General features: G+C 38.5%; 2 protein-coding genes across 2 annotated transcripts; both read left to right on the top strand.

Moving 5' to 3' along the window:
- The first annotated feature begins 14 nt into the window (after positions 1-14).
- Positions 15-6,649, top strand: LOC131770185 (aminomethyltransferase, mitochondrial). Its single transcript, XM_059085897.2, has 8 exons — positions 15-221; positions 795-1,172; positions 2,752-2,830; positions 3,587-3,732; positions 3,953-4,139; positions 4,469-4,585; positions 5,201-5,239; positions 6,071-6,649. The coding sequence occupies exons 1-8, from the start codon at positions 90-92 to the stop codon at positions 6,247-6,249; spliced, it is 1,257 nt and encodes a 418-aa protein (XP_058941880.1). The 5' UTR covers positions 15-89; the 3' UTR covers positions 6,250-6,649.
- Positions 6,650-7,215: 566 nt separating this feature from the next.
- Positions 7,216-19,207, top strand: LOC131770175 (dynamin-1-like protein). The gene is made up of 23 exons (XM_059085888.2): positions 7,216-7,392; positions 8,269-8,326; positions 9,282-9,422; positions 9,913-9,998; positions 10,170-10,241; positions 11,081-11,167; positions 12,024-12,186; positions 12,595-12,675; positions 12,864-12,931; positions 13,615-13,719; positions 13,842-13,955; positions 15,033-15,124; positions 15,266-15,386; positions 15,470-15,616; positions 15,808-15,903; positions 16,027-16,131; positions 16,549-16,593; positions 16,700-16,924; positions 17,050-17,116; positions 17,689-17,740; positions 18,138-18,219; positions 18,753-18,830; positions 19,046-19,207. Exons 1-23 carry the CDS (start codon positions 7,291-7,293, stop codon positions 19,100-19,102), a joined length of 2,244 nt encoding a protein of 747 aa, XP_058941871.2. The 5' UTR covers positions 7,216-7,290; the 3' UTR covers positions 19,103-19,207.
- Positions 19,208-20,971: the final 1,764 nt, after the last annotated feature.

Below are 20,971 nucleotides of genomic sequence, written 5' to 3'. Positions count from 1 at the left end.
CGATAATTATTTCACAACCTACGGAGAGGAGGTTATTTTTCTTCGTCGATCTGAGGATATTTTGGTAGACATATTGAGAATCTTGGAAAATGAGTGCTATTTTCCGATTATCTACAAGTAGGTTTCTTTGTAAAGCCTGCAGAAGGAATACTCGGCTTCCGATGTCCAGCGCGCTAACGAAGACTTCGCATGGTTCTCGGGCGTTTGCAACAGATTCTGAGGTAAGCGCATCTTTTGCGCTCAGCTGCTGTACCTAAGAGAGCTACACTTAATGTTTTTTGTAAAAAGCATTTCAATTTTATTTTTGGAAATTTCAAGGACATCGCAATGGAAATTCTCACTTTATCAGCATTCAAGCGGCGGAGGGGGGGGGGGGGGGAGAGGGGGAAGGATATGGAAGGGGACTGTCGGGGTTATGGCAGTTAATACAACTGTCCCATGGCAGTTAACCCATGAAATATTGTCTGGATGTACTCAGAAGTTGCTCTGTGAGGTTCATATTCTACACTTTGCATACTTTTTGTTCTAAAAAAGATTGCTAAGTGAATGGATTTTGTCATAGACAGGGTCATATTTTAAATGTCTTAGTGCAACACCTGCCTACCCCAAGTTCCATTAAGACCCCCCCCCCCCCATTCCTTAAGCTAAAGGGGAGGGTGGGGGGAACTGGGAAAGGTTAGAGAGAGGAAAGAAGCATATGGCAATGCATATTAAGTAGTTGCATACTTCTTTTGTAGACTTTTTTTTGTTTGAAGCAGCACTTATCTTATCCTACCTGCTTTTTTTTTTTTCAGGAGAATTTGAGAAAAACACCTTTGTATGATTTCCATTTGGAGCTTGGTGGAAAGATGGTCCCTTTCTGCGGTTGGTCAATGCCAGTGCAATATAAAGATGGTGTACTACCTTCACATTTACACACTCGGCAACATGCCTCTCTGTTTGATGTATCCCACATGTTGCAATTTAAAGTGCATGGAAGTGACAGAATTAAATTTTTGGAAAGCCTGGTAGTTGCAGATATTGCAGGACTTGCAGATTACACAGGGACTCTTTCTCTGTTTACCACAGAAGATGGTGGGATTATTGATGACTTGATCATAAACAAAACACCTGAACATTTGTATGTAGTGTCCAATGCAGGGTGTGCAGATAAAGTTTTGGAGCATCTTCAGGTAACTATGGAACTTGTGATTTACATGTAGTAAAACAACATTCCCATAGAAGTAATGGCCACAGTCACATCTTGTCCCCTAAGAGGGACCAGCATCTAATTTCTCTTTACAATAACACCCCTGAATCAAATAAGTAAGGTGATGAGAATAAAGGAAATGATCACCAATGAAAGAAGCTCTTGATTGTTAAACAAATTCTCCTTGTCAGCACCTTAGGAAATGTATAGAAAACAGTGTGGAGAATGTGCATCAAGAGCAAGGCCATTATGAACTCCATAATGGCCTTACTCACCATGGAGTGTCTGTGGCTCATTGGTAGGATATTGGAGCACAGAATCCAAAGGTCTAAGGTTTGATTCCTCACAGGGACTCTGTTTTTTTTCACTTTGTCCCAACCTTGTGACAAGACTATTTCTTTACTTAGCTCAAAAATTGACCATCTTTCTTATCCTTTTTGCATCATTTTATTGTTTCACAATGTTTATCCCAGGAGTTTTACCCAGCTAGTTACCAGCGGTCTACCACTGCCTTTAACCCTTAAACTCCTAAGACCTAATCGTTAATTCTTGCCTTTAGCTGCTGCACATTTCCTGGTAACTTAGTTACAAGAATTTGGTTTTAGATCAAGATAAAAACCACCACCTGATAAGTTTGAGTATTCTCATTCCCTGTTTGCTGTATAATTTATGGATGTGATATAGAGAAGTTTCATGTGATCACTTTTAGGATTTAATCCTTAAACTCTCATGAGTGACCAAGACATAATTTCTCTTTACATAATCAATACAATATCAAGAAGACAAGTGATGAGAGTAGAGAAAAATTTAAATTTAGGGGATTATAAGTTGATCCACTACCAAATTCTCCAAACTAACATCACAAGAACTGTATGGCAGACAGTAAGGAGAATTACTACTAAGATCTTGGGTGTTAAAGGGTTTAAGAGTTAGGACCTCTGACCACCATCTGTTTAGCCTGTAAGTAAGCTCTTGTGTTTGGGATATGCATTACAGCACACCTGCTTATTACACCATTGGCAGCTGTGTATGGAAAAAATACAGAAAAAAAATCCCTGGTTTACCTGAAGGTCTTTATGTCATTCTTTACTTGAGTGAAGACATATTGAACTTGGACACTTTTTTAATTGTGGAGGCATGGTGGCCTCATGGCTGGTGCACTTGACTCTGGATTGAGTGGTCCAGGTTTGAGCCCTGTCCGGGGTCATTGTGTTGTGTTCTTGGGCAAGACACTTTACTCTCACAGTGCTTTTCTTCACCCAGGTGTACAAATGGGTATCAGCAAATATGCTGCAGGTAACCCTGTGATGGACTAGCATCCCATCCAGGGGGGAGTAGCAATACTCCTAGCCGCTTCATGCTAAGGAAACTGAAGTTAAGCACCGGCCCTATGGGCCACTTGGGCCTGTATAAAGGCTTTTTACTTTGTTAATTAGGTGCTTACTTGATTGATGAATTAATTACTGAAAGACCATAATCCTCTCTCAAGTTACACGACTAGGGCATTGTACACCTTAAGTATGTAGTTACTAATCAGTCTAGCGTACCATTCTTTTGAACAGGATAGACTGAAGGCAGTGAGCAATGATTTGGATGTTGCGCTTGAAATTCTTGAGGACAAAGCACTTGTTGCATTACAAGGTAGAGACGTTTGTATACAGTTTAAAATTGCAATTTATTTATGTGAACATTAAAAAAAAACAAAACAAAACACACACACGCCGATGCGTTTTATTGAGTGTTCGCTTTCGTCTAAAAAAAGGAAACAAAATATCTCCATGAACAGTAGCGTTTTCGGTTTGCTCTCAGCTATCCACACTGCTGTGTTTGCATTAAAAATCACTCATCAGTCTCAGTATCTCAGTAACTGCGCACCTACCCCTCCCCTAATCCAACATTAACTCTTATTTGTTATCGGTTGACTGTTGTTGGCTTATGGAAGGCGTAGGTGCGCAGTTGGTCAAATACTCAGATTGATCCAAAATCACATACATGTTTATGCGTTTTCGTCTATCGTCCACACTAGAATACCCGAAAACGCAGATGGAACTGACAGTATGTAACGCATTTTTCGTCATCGTCTCTAAGAGTGTATGTTTTCACTTTTCCACACAAGAAACGGAGCATTTTAAGAGCGATGCGTTTTCAAAACACTCCTCTCTTGAAATCTTTTTCTATTGAAAAGATTCATTTTTTTATCAACGGTTGTAAGCGTTTAACGATAAATTATAGGCAAAAAATGCAGAATAAATAAGCGTTTTCCGACAAAATCGCAATAACGTGGATGGGGTCTCATATTTCAGTTTGAGATGGTCAAAAAAGTAGTTTTCATCAAATTAGGAGAGTCAATGTAAATATTCTATATATTAATGAAGTGTGGATGTACATATATTTCAGGACCTCAAGCTGCCAAAGTTCTTCAAAGTGGTGTGCAAAGTGATCTTAGTAAAATGTTTTTCATGCACGGTGGCGTAGTGGAAGCGTTTGGGATCAAAGATGTACGAGTTACGCGTTGTGGCTACACGGGAGAGGATGGGTTTGAGGTAACGCGACTCCTGTCCCAATTATAAACCCGTTCCTAACAATCTCGTCTTCCGTTTATCGCCTACCCGCTCCCTCACTCGTCACCGATGACGGAGTGCCTAAAACAGGTTACTTTTTTGCGTATTTTCGATCTATCCTGCGTAAAACGGACAAAGCCATAGTCATCACAGATAGAAAAATACAATTATTAATTTTGAATGATTTTTCCGCTATGCGCAGCTGTCAGTGGACAAGGAGAGAGCTGTTGATTTGACGAAAGCATTATTAGAAAGCAAAGAGGCAGATGTTAAGCCAGCAGGCCTGGGGCCGAGGGACAGTCTGAGACTAGAAGCTGGGCTTTGTCTCTATGGAAACGACATTGATGAAAACACCACGCCTGTTGAAGCTGTTCTTGTGTGGACAATTGGTGAGTTAGTTTCATTTGAAAAAATGGTCTGAGTCCACGATCTGGCCGGGTAATTGTGTCGTTTTTTTATCCTTGTTGCGCATAATTTCATACGTAACTAGCGCGTTCACATCCTAAAGAGTGGCGACTTTTACTCTATGATTGATCCTCACCAAATAGGTAAATCCCAATTACCCAATCGGAAAGCGCTCATATATGCTGTTGATAAAGTTGTAGCCACACGGGCTACGGGCACACGCTAAATATAATATTTGACAGCATTAAGATGTATATTCCTTGATGGTGTGAAAAAGGTTATGTGTGAATATAATGCTTTTAAATTTTTCAAGGGAAAAGACGACGTGCCCAAGCAGACTTTCCAGGAGCGGAAATAATCCTCAGACAGATTAAAGAGAAGACCAAGAGGAAGAGAGTAGGGCTTGTGTCGAAAGGCCCTCCTGCGAGAGGTAAAATTTTAGTTAGAAAATTTTGCGTCTCTTCTTTCTGAATGATACGAAATTTTGGATGTAATTTCTAAATACTGGGAAGTACGAAAGAAATATGTCGTTTTGTCTTGTCACGAGCGTGAAATAATGGACGAGACCTGAGTTCCCATGAAAAATCGAACCTCAGACTTTCAGACTTTCGGATTCCGCGCTTTGATGCGATGACACAGAGCGTAGAGAACTCTGTGGTGACTTAGGCCCTTTCTTGTGTCCTTTGTTTTACGCATCCTGCCAGAATTAGCAACGTAGGAGAGATTAATGAATAAAGGAGGTAAGTTTCTAAAGAAACTGTGGTGCTGCGTCGGTGGGCGAGTGTAGCTGGTAATTTAGTGTTTCAGACCAATTGCTCTGACGAAGGGCTAACGCTTGAAACGCCTGCTTTTTTACTCTTTACGGTGGCCAATTTACGTTTTTAACCTAGTTGTTAACACTAAATTACCTAGGAAAGATTAAGTAGAATAGGAAAGATGGAATATTTTAAGTTATGTCTTGAGGTAAGGAAAAATTGTTATTCGTCTTGTCACGAGCTTAAAAACAACCAAATGATATTTTTTTATCTTTTCTTTTTTTTTTTAGCGGGGGCAAATATTTTAGATGCTGATGGTAACAAAGTAGGTAGGTGACATGTAAAAAAACTGCGTCCATTTTGAATCCAGTTTATAAACACACGATATTACATCTTTTCTTAGGCATAAAAACGTTATATCAATTTTGGTAATCCGGTTGGGTAAATCTTAACCCTTTACACACTGACATTAGTATCTATATTCTCCATACACCTATCTATACTTGTCGTTTGTTATTGAAAAGGAGAATTCGTGTAATAATCAAAGGTTCTTGGGTTAGCGATCATTTTCTTTATTCTCATGATCTTAATGAATGATTCAGTAGCAAAGGAGAAGTTAAATGCTGGTCACTCTTAAGGGCCAAGGGGTTAAGGAGATTAAAATAGATTGTGTCAGGATCAGGTTTTGAATTTCAGGAAGAAGGAGGAGGAAAAGGATGGGGGGGGGGGGGGGGAAGGGAGGGGAGAGAAACGAGAAAGATGCAAATTGTAAACAATGTCAGTTCCTTTCAGGCCCTTAACTCGCTGTATACTCGATAAAAATCACCGAACCGATCGTCGAGATCTATTCCATTAACCACACTGTATTCTCTAGAGCTTTCCTCTCTTTAAAGCATCCTTCCGCCATAAAAGTTACAGGTGATGATGTAGTCGAGGAAATCAGATCTCCCTTCATATTTTTGAGCTACCATTATCATTATTATTATTATTAAAAAGTGGCACACATGTTAGAATCCTAGGCTTGTTATAGGTTTTTTTGCTCGCTTTGATGAAATTGTTGTTGTTCCCGTTTTTATTTTTATTTTTATCATCAACCAATCAGAACCAAATTCTTTGTGTTGCCCTTGAATATTCCTTTTTTTTTAATTATTACTTTTTAGGTCACGTGACAAGCGGTTGTCCATCACCGTGCCTGAAGCAGAATATTGCAATGGCTTACGTACCAACAGCGTTATCCAAACCAGGGACAGCATTACATTTAGAGGTGTACAAGAAGAGGATTGACGCTCAAGTTGTAAAGATGCCTTTTTTGCCAACAAACTACTACTTTGGGAAATGAATATGAAGATGAATGATTTTAGAATTAAGGCCTGAAACGAAATGAGAAACTGAAATATCTAGCGTGACTTTCAAGTAGGAATACTTTTTGAAATTGACTACATTTTAAAATGCTCTGTGAAACCTATCGAAGATAATTTATTTATTGATAAGTTTATAGAGGTTTTTTAACGATTTCGTACCTATGGATTGAAGATTGAAGATTAAAGCACAACTCTACCATTCAAATATTCTTATATATCAAATGTAAGACAGTTTTTAAGATATAAATGTTAAATATCATTACGTGTCGTTTTCATAGTTGTGAAAGGCATATAAGGCAGTTGGGAGGCATATAAGTCTATTTTGTAAAGAAAAAGATTATTTTGCTAAAGAAAGGTTTGAATGACAACAAACAAAGATGATGGTTTTTAAAAATGACTTCAGCGGTTCCTTTACCTTGTAGAGTACGCAACGTGCTCGATCTGTTGATCTTCGAAATTCCTCAAAATATTGATACACAAATAAAATGGGGGGAGGGAGGGAGGGGAAGACTTCTCTCAGTTTCGCGACCTTCCCACCATCTTTTTACCCAGGTAAATTTGGAGTACAGATGATAAAAGCCTTTTTTAGGAGTGCGCCTTCTCCTTTCGTACCTTTGTTGGTAAGATATTTTTGAATAGTGTCAAGTAATGGGCTCCTGATAGTGTAAAATAACAAAAAAAACAAAGCGAGAGGCAATCACCATCCCCTACACGCCCTATTTTTTACCATTCAATTGTCTGTCCGTTCGTCTCTTCGTTTATTTATATTCATAGGTTTGATACAGACGTTATAAGCCACTGCGGTCTTTAATTAAACTGCTTCATTCGTTGTAACGGTCAAGTGAGACGAATGTCACTGAACCGGAAGTTGTGCCCAGAGAATGTTTACTAGACAGCGGTTTTCTGTAAAAATAGATGCTCAGTTCACGAAAGGCGACGTCTAAAATTAGGAAAACAGTTGAAAACTTTTGAACCGGCAGTCACAGGTCGCAATATTATCGGTATTTCTCCACAAGGAGATGGATCAGCTTATTCCAGTTATTAACAAACTTCAAGATGTGTTTAATACTGTGGGATCAGAAGCTATTCAACTTCCTCAGATTGTGGTAGTTGGTGCCCAGGTTTGTACAATTCTAGGAGAGAGATTTGTACGTGAGATCGCAGAATTAATTTCAATTTTTGATCACTTGTTCGAGAAAAATCTCAGCAGTTGATATTTTCTCCAAATCGTACATATACTTAATGGTTTTTTCCGTTCATTTTCGCTTTTTGATTTAACCCGTGAATAAGTTTCGTTGTTAAATTATGTGCCGAGATTGCGAAACCTGGCGGCAAATCGAAAGCAAAGATGTTTTTATTTCATCAATATGATTGATATTACGTGAAGATAATTTTAGTGAAGGTATTCTTTTTTTTGTCGCTACATTTCAAATTAAATTTCACGAGTTTAGACACATGTCCATTTAATTTTGAAACAAGTTTGATATGTGATACAAGTGTTAGAAAATTATTTCGGTAACTTGTTCAAAACAATCTCTTCATAGAGACAGTCTTGTACGTATAAGACTGTTTATTTGTATCAACTATGAACGGCATTGTATGCAGAGCTTATATTTGCCCGATCTTGTCTTCTAAGCCCAGACAAGCAAGCAAGCATGTAGTGAACCAAAATTCATCGTGATTACTGCATGTTCTGAATAACATAGTAAGCTTAAAAATCAATACTGTGCAAGAATTGTTGCAATTAAGACGTCAATATCTAAAAAAGATACACTTTTAAATAACTTTTTTAGGGTGGGAGTATCTTACTGAATCAGCGCAATAAAAAAAGGAGTCACTAAGGATAACCTCCACTACATGTGTTAAGTGCTGCTTTAAAAAAAAGTTGTATTTTAATACTTTGTGTGTGGAACACTTTTAAGAGTGTATCTTTGATGTTAGAGAAAGCTTTAATTAAATAACACTGTGTGTTTACCATTATGATCCTTAAATTACAGAGCAGTGGCAAAAGTTCTGTCCTTGAAAACCTGGTAGGAAGAGATTTCTTACCAAGAGGTAAATTAATGTAATATAATTTTGTTAACCCTTTCACTCCCTTGAGTGACCAAGACAGAATTTCTCCTTACAACATCAATAAAATATCAACCAGATAAGTGATGAGAATAAAGAAAAATATCAATTGGGGGAAAATTAGTTGATCCAATACTAAATTCCCTGAACTAACATTAAAAGAAGTGTATGGTTGACAGTAAGGAGAACTGCAAATTTGATCTGGGAGTTGAAGGGTTAATTGGTTTGTAAGTGAAAGTTGTTTTTATGAGCATGGGAATATGAACAATAAAGACAAACTGAAATATCAATCTGACAGCAAATGTAGTTTGGCAGTACAAATTTGTTTGCTAGGGTAATTCTTTAACTCCCAGAAGTGATTAACATGGAACTTCTCCTTATAATATCCATACATTATCCTGCAAACAGGTATTGAGAAAACTCAAATATATCAAGTAGAAGTTGTTATCTTAAGCTAACTCTAAATTCTCATAACTAATTTACAAAGAAATGCATAGCAGCTAGAGGGGAGAATTACCAATCAGATCTTGGGAGTTAAAGGGTGAACTCAGCACCAATAGATGAGCATGGGAAGTTGACTGAAGCACAGTGGGAGCTGATAGTATATTGGACTATTGCCATGATACCCTTGTGAAAAGCAACCACTAGTGACAGCAACAATGCATTCATGAGTAAACCAATAAGAATATTCCAATATTTACTCAGAGAGAAGGGAACCAAGGAAGCAGAATGTTCAAACAATGACTACATGTTAAAGTAAAGCAAAAAAAAAAAATGGGTTTTGACTTAGATGGTAGTGGTACAAATCCATGAGACTATCCCTCATTGGAGGTAGGAGGGAGGGGATTGCTGGCCAGCATTGTCTTGAGTTTCACCTCACTGTACATTTATCCGTTTAACCTATTCTCTGACCATAATTTTTGTATTCTTACCATTAAAGGATCTGGTGTTGTCACTCGTAGACCATTGATTCTTCAGTTAGTTCACACTCCACCAAAGAATAAGACCACAGCTTCCAAGAAGTCAGCCAAAGAAGAGAAACCAAAAGTTGGTGAAGATGATGACGAGGATGGGGAAGCATGTAAGTATGGTTATTAATTACTAACAAAATCTGGAAACATGAAGTTTTTTTTTCTTCATTATCAATTTTCCTCGTCCTAAAAGAAGACTTGTCAATTCACTAATGATAAGATCACCAGACAAGAGTACTTGTCAAGGACACTTTCAAGGGTTCAAGGGAAATGCTAGTCCAGTATGTTTTTCTTGACCTCTCAATTTGTGGGGAAAAGTTAAATAGAGAGGAAGGCAGAGGAAAGCAAGGTGGGACCTCTCAGACCTCCTCTAACTTTGCCTGCTCTCTTTTTCACTCATCTCCTCTGACCAAGAGCTTGGCATAAGCTAAGTTCCCTTGTCAATTGTCTCTTTGCTGAGGTATTATAATCCATTTTTCTAAGGAACAACACCAATGCACTCAAAAAATTAAAGTGTTTTAAAAGCTCTTTTTTATGTTGATTTTCTATCAAATCTATGTCCTTAATTAAAGAACGCTCTTTCAATTTGATACATGACAGATTTTTCAGATGATGAAGGTGAAGAAACAGAAAAGGACAATGAAGATCCAGAGGAATGGGGAAAGTTCCTTCACCTGAAAGAAAGAGTAGGTTTGATATTCTGTTTGGACTGAAAAGTTTAAGAATAATGTCAGTGCAGTTACCAGACATGAAGGGCAAGTTATGTACACAAGGTCTGACCCAAACCACGTTTTCATGCTTCTTTCATGTCAAAGGTGTAAATTTACTTAAAATTGCCTATTGTTTCATCTCTTTAGGTAATAAGTGACTTCAGTGAAATTTGTGATGAAATAGAAAGGGAAACTGAAAGAGTGACTGGAAATAACAAGGTTTGAATGTTGTTTTGCATCCTGTTGTAGCTTCTACATACATATGTTGTGCAGATCATAATTTTCATCACTTTACAACAATTAATGAGAGCAAAAATCTTTGAATGATGAAATCAAAATTTTCAGAGCTACAAAGTCTACCTAGCCCTCTGGAGCCTCTTATACCTCCAATCAGCAGTAACTATTCTCTGATGGTTACAAATGGCAACTTACTGCACTTGCACTGTCATCCATGTGGAACTAAGATTTTTTTCCTTGGCCCATACTAGTTACCAAATGAGTGACCTCTATCTTTCTTTGACAACTAAGGTCAAGCTCTACCATTTCTCATTTTCTACTCACTCACTTATCTCCAGTTTTATGTTCAGAAATGCTCACAGTAACAAAAATGGCACATTTGACAAAAAATGGTCAAACTGAGTGAATGTTCATGGATTTGACAATTTTGGTGAATTTAGGAAAATTTGTTAAAGCAAAATCAGCTTAGTGGATTTGATGATTTTGACAGATTTTAGTCAAATTCCTTAAAGTGAAATCAGCTCGGCAGATTTGATGATTTTCCGTTATTTTCATTGCTGCGTGCATTTCTGGACATATCTCTATTCACTGTGCATATACTTAATGTCCCTTGTAAGGCCTTAAGAGGAATAGAATTACTACTGCAATCAAAATGTCACTTGGGGGAATATCTTTAGGAGTCTTTAGAGATATACATAAACTATAATTCCCATTCATACTGGTTCTCAAATTACTTTAAACTTTTGTCTGTTGTAATTACTTGTGATAAAATAAGTCATGATATGCCTTGTGAGAACAATGAGGTTTGGTTCATTTTATAGGGAATTTCAAGTGAGCCAATCAGACTGAAGATTTATTCACCAAAAGTTCTAAATTTAACGTTGGTAGATCTTCCTGGAGTGACAAAAGTTAGTGCTTATTAGATTTTAGGGTCAAATATATCTATGAAGTTGTTTCCATGCTACTACTTTTTCCAAGGTCTCTAATAATAAACAAAATTTATCAATTACAATTACGAGAGATGAACAATTCTAACTATTGTAAACTCAGTGCAAAAAGCCAAAGGTAACAGTGCTTAACCCTTCAGCATAAGCCTTTATTTTTTCCAATTCACTCTGACAAAGGGCTAACACTCAAAACATCAGCTTTGAAACTCTTTACAGAGGTCAATTTATGTTATCTACTCAGTTGATAATACTAAATTACCCTGTTATACTCTCCCACTGATGCAGCACCACAGTTTAGAAACTTCCCCCTTTATTTCTTTATTTTTTTCCTGTTGGGAAGTATTAGTCCTTGAGCTACATAAGCTTGCAAGGCAGGGTCTGGAAGGGGTCTAGCACGATTAGTGCTAGATCCTGGACAAATCTCTTCTCAATTCCTTGAATCTTCCAGATGGCAAAGGAATGCTAATGGTGAGGGTCTGCTCACATGTTATTCAAGTCCTTGTCAGGGCAGTGTGTCCCATGGGCGAGACACTTTACACTCACAGTGCCTCTCTGCACCCAGGAATGCAAATGGCTACTGTCTAACTGTCAGAGAAATCTGACAGCTTGGGTGAGGTAAAAGGGGGTGAAGGTGGATAGGTAAACCTGCAATGTAGTAGCATTCCATCCAGGTGGGAGTACCAGAACCCTATGTCACTTCATGCTGCTTATTGCAAGATAAGGTGCAACAGGATGAGCCATCTAACTCAAAAGCTGACTTAATTATGCTTCACTTATGGAAATAGAGGTGACTTCACTTTCAATATTTTTCCTACAGGTGCCTGTTGGGGATCAGCCCCTAGATATTGAGCACCAAATTCGTCATCTTATCCTGCAATACATCAGTAATCCAAACAGCATTATTCTTGCTGTCACACCTGCGAACATTGACCTTGCTACATCAGAAGCCATTAAGATTGCCCGAGAGGTTGACCCAGATGGTAAGACCGCTGACCAATTATATTGACCATTTTACAATACATTGGCTGCTTGACATCATGAGTCTTGTTATGTTGCATTTTACTACTAATGAAAGTTTGTTTTAATTGGTGGATGTTTAGTGTGTGCATTGGTGTACGATTTCTTGACTCTGATGTTTTGTCTTGAGTTTTGTTTCTACTGTTCTTATTTTTTGGTTCTTATGGTTTTTTGGTTTTTATTGTTTGCCTTAAGACCCAAAGTGTAGAACGTTGAGGGTGGGGAAGAGGCTGGAACTCCATCTCATTTTTCCTCTCAACAACCCCATCTATGTCCATTCCATGCTGTTGTTTTATATGTATAGGCCAAAATGCATATTTAACATGAAAATATCAACTGAATAGTTAAATTTTCACCTTATTTCTGTCAAGGAAACAGGACACTTGCGGTTTGTACCAAGCTGGACCTTATGGATCATGGAACTGATGCTTTAGATATTTTGTTTGGAAGAGGTAAAGGAAAAGATAGCATTTATCATCAGATATTAAAATTTGTCATCCAAGTCCCTTTTTTCGTCAAGTTTGAAAGTTTTTGGATTTATTAATTTAATATTAATTTTAATTAATAATAAATATTAATTAATATTAATAATATATTAATTACTTTTCTCTTTTCTCTGCTTCTTTCTCTTTTTTTCCAGTTATTCCAGTCAAGCTCGGGATAATTGGTATCATGAATCGAAGTCAGTTAGATATAAACAACAGAAAGGTATTAGAGGGGCTTATAATGATTTTCTTCCTTGTGTAATATTCGGCTGGCTGGGTGGGGTATCCACCTGACACAGGTTTTGCTGTATTAAGGAAATTACTCGTGGTGAGCACGTACAGATCAAACCAAGAAAACTCAATAGTTTTGAAAGGGGATACAAATATTACGAAGCTGGATTAACACACCGCTATTTGTAGGCACCTTAAGCAGTCGCGACGGCAACGCCAAAGAAAACGTCAATTAAAAAATGAACTTATATTTTTGTAGTTAGAATTTCGCGAATGGCTGAATGTGTTTACCGTCTCTTATGGCGCCACATCTCAACTTCAGCATAACGTATGTGAGCAGCGTTGATTGCTAAATGGAAACTAAATAACTTGCCGTCGGGAATTCCGTCCTCAGACCACGCTAAGAAACGTGCAAAGCTTTAAAACGTACTTGCTAAGCGATTCAGTTTTCCGGCGTCCTTCCCTGGTCGTGGTTTGCTTGAGGTTCCAAATAACTACAATTGAAGCGTAGTGGCATGAGTAGTTTTTTACCTTTTTTCACTTCGCATGACTTGAATTTAAGGTAACCAAATTTTTAATTTTTGTTTCAGGTTAATTAATTTAATAATAAGTTCTTATATAGCGCATTAAAAAAAAGGTTGTTTGATTTTCAATTTGTGTTATTTCTCTCCGCAGACTATCAATGCTGCCCTCAAAGATGAAGCGTCATTCTTTCAAAAGAACTATCCAGCTTTAGCATCCAGAAATGGGACCCCATTCCTCGCGCGGACACTTAATAAGGTATCAAGAAGGCGCGAGATCGAAAACAAAATTACTTGTTTTTGATTATTTCGTCAGAGATTCAAGGCTCTCCAAAACGAGCGTATTCATGAACAAAACCCGAAATTATATTTCCATTGTAGCTTCTGATGCACCATATCAGGAATTGTCTTCCCGACCTGAAGTCACGTGTCAATGCAATGACATCACAATACCAGCATTTACTACAGAGTTACGGAGAACCGGTGGAAGACAAGGTATATCAAATAACTGTAAATTTATGAAAATGATATATATGAGCTCTGGTTTAAGAAGTGAATTTGGAAGCGATCTTCGCAGTAATTTGCAAAAATTCAGAGCCTAGTTGTTTAAAGGGCGAATAACGCAACCGTTAACAAAACGTACTGCGCTATCCATCTGATAACGATTTATCCAGTGGATAGCGTTATCCACCGTTTGAACAACCGGGGCCAGGCCTGCACGGGCCTGCTTTTTTATTATTATCATTATTTCAGGCCTTATTTTCACTACAGCTTAAGTAGTGTTCATTACTGCGAAGATTGCCTCCAAATTCACAAGGTTCATCGTATCGTAATAATGTTTGATGAAATAAAGTTCATTTGATCTGCGGATGAAAATCAAGAGAAGAAAATATTCTGGCAGGTAAGCTGCAATTTAAACACCTGTAGGAAAGAGGACTGAAAAATATTGCAGCTTCGATGAAATCCGAACCCTCGCCTCCCAGATACTAGAGAGCTTTAGATTTGGTACAGGCACGACTTCGACGACGAGTTTTTACCGGGTATAGAGTGGCACTAGTCTCTCGTAGTCGTCGTCTTCCGTGACGAATTTGTAACTTTCTACACACAAGAGCGTAGCTTTTTCAGAATTAAGAGAACACTTCACAGGTAGATGTCAGGCCTTACTGAATATGCTTTCTTTACAATTCTCAGCCTTTTTTTGTATTCCTCAAAAAGTCTTATTTGGAAAGAGAAGAATTTTGACTTACCTTTCAACTCGTAGTGCGACTACGAGATTTCCCAAAAAACTCGTAGCTAGTGAGTTTGCGTGACCTGTCACGTTGTAAAGCATGCGCACTACTCCAAGCGAGGAAATTTCGCGGTCGTACTCGTACTCGTAGTCAGATCAAAAGCTCGCTATTAGTTGGGCGATGATACCGACTGGCCTACGAACCCAGACGTTGGGAGCGAGCCACATGTGCCCCGCAGAACAGATGAAACCTAAGGCTCTTTCAGACCAATTACCGTAGATGGCTATGGCAAAGAAGTCAGGCAACGATGAATTAATTGCTGCTCTTGTCTTTGTGTTAACAGGGCCCAGTACTTCTTCAGTTCATCACAAGATTTGCCTCAGCATACTGCGCCATCATCGAGGGAACTGCTCGTAATATCGAAACAACAGAGCTGTTAGTGACATGCATAGATAAATAAATGATAAATAAATAGGCAAAGAAATGTAGACAATCATAAGTAAAAAGTGGATTATTAGATAAATAAGCCAAGGCTAAAGCTATCTAACTTTATTTTGGTTTTATTTACCAAAACAGTTGTGGAGGAGCGAGGATATGTTACATTTTTCACGACATCTTTGGTCAAACACTTCAGGACATGAATGCCCTGGAAGGACTTTCCACAAAAGATATACTGACGGCCATTAGAAACGCAACGGTAAGATATTAGATCGCAGTTTGATGAGATCACCAAGATATGAATTTCCCTCAAATCTGAATTTTTTTTGTTTCTGCTCACAGGGTCCTCGGCCTGCCTTGTTTGTCCCGGAGATTTCATTTGAGCTTTTGGTCAAGAGACAGATACGTCGACTAGAGGAGCCCAGTCTCCGATGTGTGGAGCTCGTCCATGAGGAGATGCAAAGGATTGTGCAGCACGCCTTCAGTCAGGTATTGTGAATAATGTTGTCAGATGCACAATTTCTGGCTTTGAACCCTTGAGAAATGTGACCGATTTTTGAGGAGGGGGGGGGAAATGTATAGAGAACACTATGAAGAATATTCACACTGAGGTCAGGGTGCAAAGGATTATCGTCAATGTAATTTGTCGTTTTAAGTCTTGTGATTCCATTTTTCTGTAGGTAATGGAAGTGAAGAGATTTCCACAGCTTCATGATAGAATAGTCGAAGTGGTGACTAATCTTCTCCTTCGACGACTTCCCTCAACGAACGAAATGGTAACCTGATTTTTTTTCATCATATGAATACAACCACACAGTTTCCATGACTTTTAAAATGTCATTCAATAAAAGGATAAATAATCTCAAGAAATTAAGTTCTGTATCTTCCTTGCATTGTAGGTAGAAAACTTGGTGGCAATCGAGTTGTCCTACATCAACACAAATCACCCGGACTTCACAGACGGTGCCTCGGTTTTCTCCTCGATTGCGATGAATCACGAAATGGTACGGTTAGAGATATAATCATAAATGCTTAGTGATCCACCTGTCTAAATTATCATGATTCATTAAAGAAGAACTGTGATTTGGTTCTTCAATTTTCAATTTAGTGACCTAGACTTATCAATCTGATCTCTGTCTGGTCCACCATTTGATTAAGAGGACATCTCAAAAACTCGAGACAATATTAGATCACTTATTCAGACAAAACTTTTCAAAAATGCACTTCAGGGTTTCGCATTTTCAACCCCTCTAAGTACGGAAATGTGATCCGCGACTATCTCGCCCTGCTGTCACGCGTGTTACTGCATGCGCAGTTTTCGTGCGTCTCTCCACTCGCGACAGACCAAGTGTTTGATTTTAATGTACATTATATTTCCTTACAAATAAAGGGAAAGTTTTGTCACCTTTTTTTTCTTCCAGGAGCGCAAACCGCGCTCGAACCATCTTGTGAATGGACCCTTAGAGGTAAGGTGTAAATGAGTGTTTTGTTTGATATTTCTTTCCGTTTTTCCCCCACAAAATTGTGTTTATTTCCAATTTTTTTAAACTAAACCTCCATTTTTATTTTTAGGGTGTCAGATCACAGACTTCCACTCCTGAATCAAGTCCGCTCCACAGACCTGATGTCAGTGTTAACGCGTCTCCCGCTACCAGTCGTCCCGCAGATAAAGTCCCTGCTTCCTCGTCTTCAGTTGGAGGCTTGGTGTCATGGATGCGTGGTAATAGTGCTCAGCCTGCCGTGGACCAAACAAGTGCGGTGACTGGAGCGACACAGTCATTTGCCACGGAAGAACTGGTGAGTAACAACTGTTACATATGAAAATAAAGTTACTGATTTGACAGCCGATCCATAAAGATACAAGAAGTTTATCACAAAACTTTTAAAGACACTGATATCATTTGTTATCATTTTTGTGTCAGGCCTTACCATCGTCTTTCAAACCAAGAGGATTAACAGATCGAGAGCAAATAGAGGCCGACATCATCCGTGAGTTAACCTTCACACAAGCTGACACTTTATAATTAAGATTTTCCTAGATTATAAATATACTGCACCCCGGCTCACTTAAACAACCAATACAAGAGCAAAAATAAAAAAGTATAATGATTTAAAAAAAGAATTGCACGTCTGTCGACCTATTGAAATTGGCGTCATAGTGTGTCCGGGTTAAGATGTTTAAAACTGTAAATTATTGCTATGAACTGTAAATGGTCCACATTCCAGAAGATAAGCTGCGACTGAGGAAGACTGGGTCTAGTTTACGAGGTCGAAAATTCACGGGCTCACTCCCTTGAGGGGAAATTGCAAAGCGACTAACTCTTTCATTTTGACTGCTGTTTTGGCGAAGTCACATCGCACAACTACGAAAGTTTACGGTTAGAAACTTATTTGAAGAAAGGATAAGCCAAATGAAACAAATCAAACTAAGTTAGAAGACTTTTTTTTGCCTTTGGTATTGATTTTACGCAGGGAAGTGAACCAATGTACTGGTTTTTCAGGCTCGCACACTGACATGTTGAACACGGCCCATCTTATAATTTTCTTTTACTATTTTCTAGGGAAATTAATTAAGTCGTACTTCATGATTGTTAGGAAATCAATTCAAGATAGGTGAGTTCATATGAATCATTATGCTGACTACAGTATTCTTTGGAGGTGTTTTTGTTCCCCGCTTAACTCTACGGGGTACTAGAGTGCTTAGAGATAATGAAAAGAACAAGGAAGACTGATTTTTGCAAAATCTTCTGACATGGTGGCCAGATGTGAGAATGTTGGTCTCTGCTTTTGAACTCTGGTCGAAATCCTTGTGATCATGGATAAGATAACAGTTTCTCCGTGCTCCACGTAGAAGTACCTATAATTCTGGCCTGACGGGTAACGAGGTGTAGTCACAAGTCTCGTTGTTCGGGCTCGAGATCTGGATTTTCAAATGTATAATCTATTATTATTATTAATACTTTTCCGTCTCCACTATTTTAAATCTCGTTTTCTTAATTTTATTTTGTAGTGTACCTAAAGCTATAATGTGCTTCTTGGTAAACTTTGTCAAAGAGAGAATTCAGAGTGAGCTGGTAGAGAAACTTTACAAGGTGAATGAGTTTAGAGCATGAATAGTTTCTAAAGCTTTACCGCACTTTCCCCACACTTGTACCGTACTTTCCCCGCACTTTCGTCCCACTTTTATCGCAGTTGTAATGCATCATGATCGCACTTTTACTGCAATTTTATTGCAGGTTAACCGCACTTTTGTCGCATTTATGCAACACTATTCCCGCATTTTCGTCGTTATTAACCGCAGTTTACTGCATTTTTTCGCAGTTTCACCGCATTTTTATCGCACTTCATCCGTATTTTTACCGCACTCCCCCCGCACGTTTATCACACTTTCTTCGCGCTTAAGTGCACTTTTATTGCACAAACAATTTGGTGCATGTGTAGGTTGTATAAGAGCTTTTTGATGAAAACGTGATTGCTCAAGGGAACATCGATTCTCAGCGATATTTTCCTCCTTCTGTTTGGTCGGTACAAGGCGAGTCTCGTTCGACCTCGCGTCTATGTAATGTAGTTACGTTTGGCGTGATATAACACAAGAATTTCAACATGATTTCACCTTGTTTTCCAGAATGAAATGTTCAATATTCTTCTTGAGGAAGCAGAGCGGATGCATATCAAGAGGAAAGAGGCGGCGGAAATGCTCAAGGTAACAAACAAACAAACATATTTGAAAGCAAACGGGCATGACACACTCCTCAATAGGTCGCTACTTACCCAAACAGTGGGGCGTGCGTTTGGTTTTATTTTGGAACAGTTCAGTTTTTGCCATTCTATTTTGAAAATTGTACGGCGTACGCGTATTTTGGCAACTCTCCTTCTCGAGATGGTTCTTACAAGATTAAATGTTCTTTTTCCTTGCAGGCGCTCCAGAGGGCAGGACACATTATTAGTGAAGTGAGAGATACACATATTTGGTAATCAAGACCACAAGAGAAGAGAAAACCAAGAGAATGCAAAGAAGGGATCAGTTAACCACGATATGATATTAACAATGTACTCAAATACAACTGAGTTAGAAGTGTTTTTCCGGATTCTCTTTATTGTCTGAGCTTTCCCTTGATTTTAAGTAAAGTTTTTGCAACGAGATACCGTTGCAGTATAAGTTGCTGTCATACGGAACCTACCTGCTTCCTGTAACGTGCAAAATATCAAGTAACGAAGATTGCGCGAATGCTTTACTTCTAGGTCTCTATAGTTACCGTCATGAACTACACGTTTGTCAGAAAATTGTTATTTTTTTAAGTTTAGTTTGCAGCTATTGCTCTGATGCTTGTAATATAATGGTGAGAATGGAATGATACTGTACTCGAACTAAGAGTTGTATTGGTGATTTGTTCGCGTAAATCATCGCGTCACTCGCCTTGAACGACTAGATATCGTAAATTCTGGAATTATTGCCTCCCTTCGAGTACACGCCCTTCCTATTCACCAATACTTGAAATAGGTGCTCTCTCCCTTCCCGCTGTGTTTTATACGAGAGTGACACGAAGCGAAATAGATTTGATATACGGATGGTGAGTGATGTACAAGTCCTCATAGGTAAACTGTAACCCAGGCTTCAACAGGGCCTTAATCTGTGCCCCCTAATTCTCCACAGTCCTCACCTTGTGTTTCTCCTTTCTTCGCGTGAATAGCTCTTGCGCACGCCCAGTAATGATGCAAGAGCTGTCATTGTGACGCATCAATTAGAAATTATTTTCTCTCTAAGAGAGAGCGCTGTTTCTTACCACCCTTCGAGACAGCTCAGAGTCATGAATAAGAACAAAGTTTTTATCGTTTTTCTTTTTCAATGTTTACTGTTACTCGAAACGGCATCTTGTAAAGGTAAGAAAACTAAGCATTGTTTGTAAATAGAACAGGAGGGCTCGGTAAAGAAAAAGAGAAGGATGTCTTTCGTCTTGTCACAAGCGTGGGACAAAGAAAAATTCTGAGTCCTATGAGGAATCGAACCTCAGACCTTCGGGCTCCGCGCGCCGTACCAATGCTTTACCACTGAGCTACAAGTACTCTATGGTGGGTGAGGTCTATTTCTATAGCATCAAATTAGTAAGAGTAAGAGAGATGGTACGTTTTGAACTCGATAAAGAAATGGAGAAATATGTTTTTCGTCTTGTCACGAGCGTCAACGAAGCGTTGTTTTGAGGTTTGTACGTGTACAACTCAAGTCTTTAAACAGCATCGTCCTTAAATTTGCGCTATTGACCAGGTGCAAGGTAGATATGCTGGATGTTTGCTACTATTTATGGATTGAAACGAAATCCAGGTCCATGAAAACGTATATATATAGACCAACAGCCAGCCATCCTGACGGAATAAGCTCGATAAATAAAAGAATTATCACAATGTATCAAAGGATTGCCAAATTAATTTACTCAACTCTTCGTTGTTTCCTCCGCTTTGAGACGTGTTCAGGACTGTTGTTGCCAAATTATCCGGAAAAAGATCTCGTATAATAAGATTAAGATGAGATTGATCAGATAAAGGTTATTAAGAAAGTTAGCCGGTTCTACAATCGCCTTAGACTTGTGTAATTAATGAAAACCCTCTACGATCATTGCCCATAAGTAACAAATAGCACTGGTGTCAATCATATGATTTCCTGACCTTATTCTTTGCATTCACTCACATTCACTAATGATGGTACTACGCAATTGTTCTTGGATAAGATACAGATCAAGTGTCCTTTTCTACGCATGCGTTCTCCTCGGAGGTTATATCACAGGACATGTCAATGCCTGATAAACGACATGCTGACAGTAACAACAAAAGCGAATCATTACCACAAGA

The sequence above is a fragment of the Pocillopora verrucosa genome, chromosome 11 (assembly GCF_036669915.1).
Source record: "Pocillopora verrucosa isolate sample1 chromosome 11, ASM3666991v2, whole genome shotgun sequence".
Taxonomy (NCBI): Eukaryota; Metazoa; Cnidaria; class Anthozoa; order Scleractinia; family Pocilloporidae; genus Pocillopora; species Pocillopora verrucosa.
The sequence above is the reverse complement of the archived record's forward strand: the minus strand, read 5'-3'. Positions and strand labels throughout refer to the sequence as shown.